Raw genomic sequence first — 3,102 nt, 5'->3', positions numbered from 1 at the left:
CCCCACGCCCTGCCCAGGGCTTGCAGGTTGGATCCCAGGTGCGCCCCTCTGTCCCTGAGGTACCCAGGAACCCTGTCTCACCTGTGTGGAGCACACGGAGTCGCCCGCTGCCCCAGAGGCAATGTCAAGCTTGAGGATGGTTGCAGCATCAGGTTCAGGTTCTTTGCCTTCGCCTCCAACTGGCCTGGCTCTCCCGGTCGCTGGTGACGCACTTCTGCACTGTTGGTCAGGCAAAGGGCTTGCGTGGACCGGCGCACTCTGCGCAGGGCCGAGTTTGGCCGCTGGGTCACCTGCGGCCAGAGTGCCCAGAATTCCAAGGGGCGTGTCCCGGTGTCTGGAGGTCAGGGTGTGGAGTTCGGCCCCTTCCGGCCACCATCCTACGCGTGCGTGGGGACGCACAGTTCTGCGCATGCGTGTCTCCCCTTCCCTGCTCATTGGCTGTCGGCAAGGAAGCTGTGGGTAGTGCCACGTAGACTGCGGTAGGTGGGCAGGCTGTGCTCTCTCGGGCAGCTTCCTCGCCCCTAGGGGCTAGGGCCAGAGCATCATGGAGAGTGAGACGGGGCCAGGGGAAGGTAGCATCACCCCGGGATCCTGGATCTTAGTTGTGAGCGTGGGTCCTCACGAGGGAGGGGCCCTGGGGCCTAGCAGCCCGGTGGGGGCGGCAGAGTCCATGCAGGCCCCAGGTGGTGTGCCAGGTGTGGAGGCCACCCTCTACTGGGTGGAGGCAGTGGAGGAAGGTGCTGTCCTGGAGGAGGGAGAGGTATCGGGAATCGGGCAGGATGTGCAGCTGTTGGTGTTAGACGTCATGGAGGAGGTGGAGGTGGTGGTGTACGAGGAGCAGGAGCAGGTGTCCTCGGAGGAGCAGGGCCAAGAACTTGCAAGGCCCGGAACTCCCAGCGACCGGCCTGCACTGGAGGCGCTGGCGACCCTGCAGCTGGAGATGGAGCCGGTGAATAAGCAAGCCCAAAGGGCGCATGCTCGCCTGAAACATAAGAACTGTCAGAGGCGGACGCTCCATCTAGAACACAGAAGCGCCATCATCCGGGGAATCCGTGGTTTCTGGGTCGAGGTTGTATCCCTTGGTGTGGTGCTTGTGATTTTTTTTTTTTCTTTTTTTTTTTTTGGGTAACCTCTGTTATTGCAGGAGCAGTTTACAGATGTGAGAGTTCTGGTACAAAACTTTATTTTTTGAATGATGGGTATAGGTTACCATCCTGCATATCTGTTCCTGATATTAAGTGTGATGTCCTTCCTGTTCTGGCTAGCACAAATCGGTACTTAGAGTTTTCTTGTTGAGGTCCCAGTCAGAATTGTCGTTAGCACCAGGGACTCTTCAGAGAAAAGTCTTCTCTGGAATCCAGGTCTTCTTTGAAAAGCTGTGTGTATTTCGGGGGGAGGTTGGTATGTGTACGTGCTCACACTGGTTGTAGCTAGGAGTGTGTGTTCTCCAGAAGTAAGCTAACTTTCAGGACGCTGAGATGGAGCTTGGGGCCTTCCTGTTAGGAAGAGAACCTCCTTCTGGTAGTGCATTCCGAAGCACAGCCTTGTCTGGTGTTCAGACAGCCTTCATCAACAGAAATATGATGAGTTAATTAGGAGCAAGTTGAAGTCAGACAGTGCCATTCTACCCTTTGGGCTAGCTTTGTTCTTCCAGCACTTTTACCTCGAGCATCTAGAGGCTCCTTGACCTAAAGAAGTTTATGAACCACCCCCAAATGTCACGTATGATGACCAACCAAGACCGAAACATGCTTCACTTCATGACCAACTTGAAGGTCAGGCAGGGGACACTGATCATTGTGGAGGGGAGGTGACTGGGGAGCGGAGAGGATGTGGTTTATCCCTGAAGACAGGAAAGGGCAGCTCTTCTGTAAAGAGGTTTCACACCCACCCCACCACCCCACCCCCCACACTTTGTCCTGGCAGGTGGAGGAACTCCGGCATCCCACTCATCACTGCACGATCACATTGTCCTTTCGGAGGAATAGGTATCTCCAAAATGAAGTGGTTGTTAAGGAGTATCTCATTAATGTCACTGGTAAGAAGCAGCTCCCTGGATTTGGGGGGTGGGGGCAGAAAAGTGGAGGTTGAATTGGAAAGTGATTTAGGTCTTTCTCCCATACTCCTTCTCCTGCAGGATACCGAGCATCCCATTCCACTCCAATTCAGTGGCACCAGGGCTTTGAACGTAAGGCATACAGACGCAGGCACCACGACAGCAGCGTTAACTTCTTCAACTGGCTCTCTGACCACAACTTCACAGGAACTGACCGGATTGCTGAGGTAGGGTCCCACGTGGGCACTGGAACAGAATTGGTGATTTATGTGGGAGTTCTTGGCGGTGCACGCATGGGGCTCAGGACCTGGCCGGCCCTGTGCTGAGCTTGCTCATTTCCCTGGCAGATCATCATAAAGGAGCTGTGGCCCAATCCTTTGCAGTACTATGTGAGGAGGAAGGCTCCACCACGAGAGGAACTGGGAGGACGAGAGGTGAGGAGCCCAGGGGAGATTTTGAGAAACTTAAGGATGGAGTGTCCCCTTTTACCTAAACTAGAATACCTAAGAAGCTGCTTCACGTGCAGATCAATGGCCACCGTAAGGCTCTTGGACGGGAGAGTACTGAAGAGTGGTCTGGATCGAGTGGAACGGATCGAGAGGGAGACACAAGTAAACCTGAAATAATTCCGGTGGATAAATAAAGAGCATCAACTAACTGTATGTGTCTGCCTATTGTTTGGGCAGGTCCTTAGGACAAACACTTAAGCTCCATGTGGGATTCTCCATTTACCGCGTGGGAATTTCCGGTCCGTGGAGAGCCCCAGAGGGGGTTAAGTCCTATTTTGGGGTTGTGTCAGGGGACACAGTTCTTCCTGTGGGGTGGAGGTTTGGGAGGGTGGAGACAGAAGAGGAGGGGCCATTAACTGTGGGTCTGGCAGTTTGACAAGGGATATGTAGATGTTCATGGAAAGGGTCTGGTGAACAAGGGCCAGAGATCGAAACCATGGAACGGAGTTTTGTTGGAAGGTGGTGCCCCAGGTATCTTCTCTGTTGCATATTATCAGACGTTTTAAGAGTACAGAACAAGGAAAGAGACTTAGCATT

General features: G+C 53.9%; 1 protein-coding gene across 3 annotated transcripts; it reads left to right on the top strand.

The window, feature by feature from the left end:
* Positions 1-474: 474 nt before the first annotated feature.
* Positions 475-2,714, top strand: LOC122436433 (testis-specific Y-encoded protein 3-like). Of its 3 annotated transcripts, none has more exons than XM_043460229.1 (6): positions 475-1,072; positions 1,698-1,775; positions 1,927-2,038; positions 2,138-2,283; positions 2,404-2,490; positions 2,583-2,714. In XM_043460229.1, exons 1-6 carry the CDS (start codon positions 545-547, stop codon positions 2,697-2,699), a joined length of 1,068 nt encoding a protein of 355 aa, XP_043316164.1. In that variant the 5' UTR covers positions 475-544; the 3' UTR covers positions 2,700-2,714. The 3 variants fall into 3 exon arrangements, with proteins under 3 accessions (XP_043316164.1, XP_043316163.1, XP_043316162.1); XM_043460228.1 differs by having other exon boundaries at positions 2,568-2,708; XM_043460227.1 differs by having other exon boundaries at positions 2,404-2,708.
* The last annotated feature ends 388 nt before the right edge of the window (positions 2,715-3,102 follow it).

The sequence above is a fragment of the Cervus canadensis genome, chromosome Y (genome assembly GCF_019320065.1).
Source record: "Cervus canadensis isolate Bull #8, Minnesota chromosome Y, ASM1932006v1, whole genome shotgun sequence".
Classification (NCBI taxonomy): domain Eukaryota; kingdom Metazoa; phylum Chordata; class Mammalia; order Artiodactyla; family Cervidae; genus Cervus; species Cervus canadensis.
The sequence above is the reverse complement of the archived record's forward strand: the minus strand, read 5'-3'. Positions and strand labels throughout refer to the sequence as shown.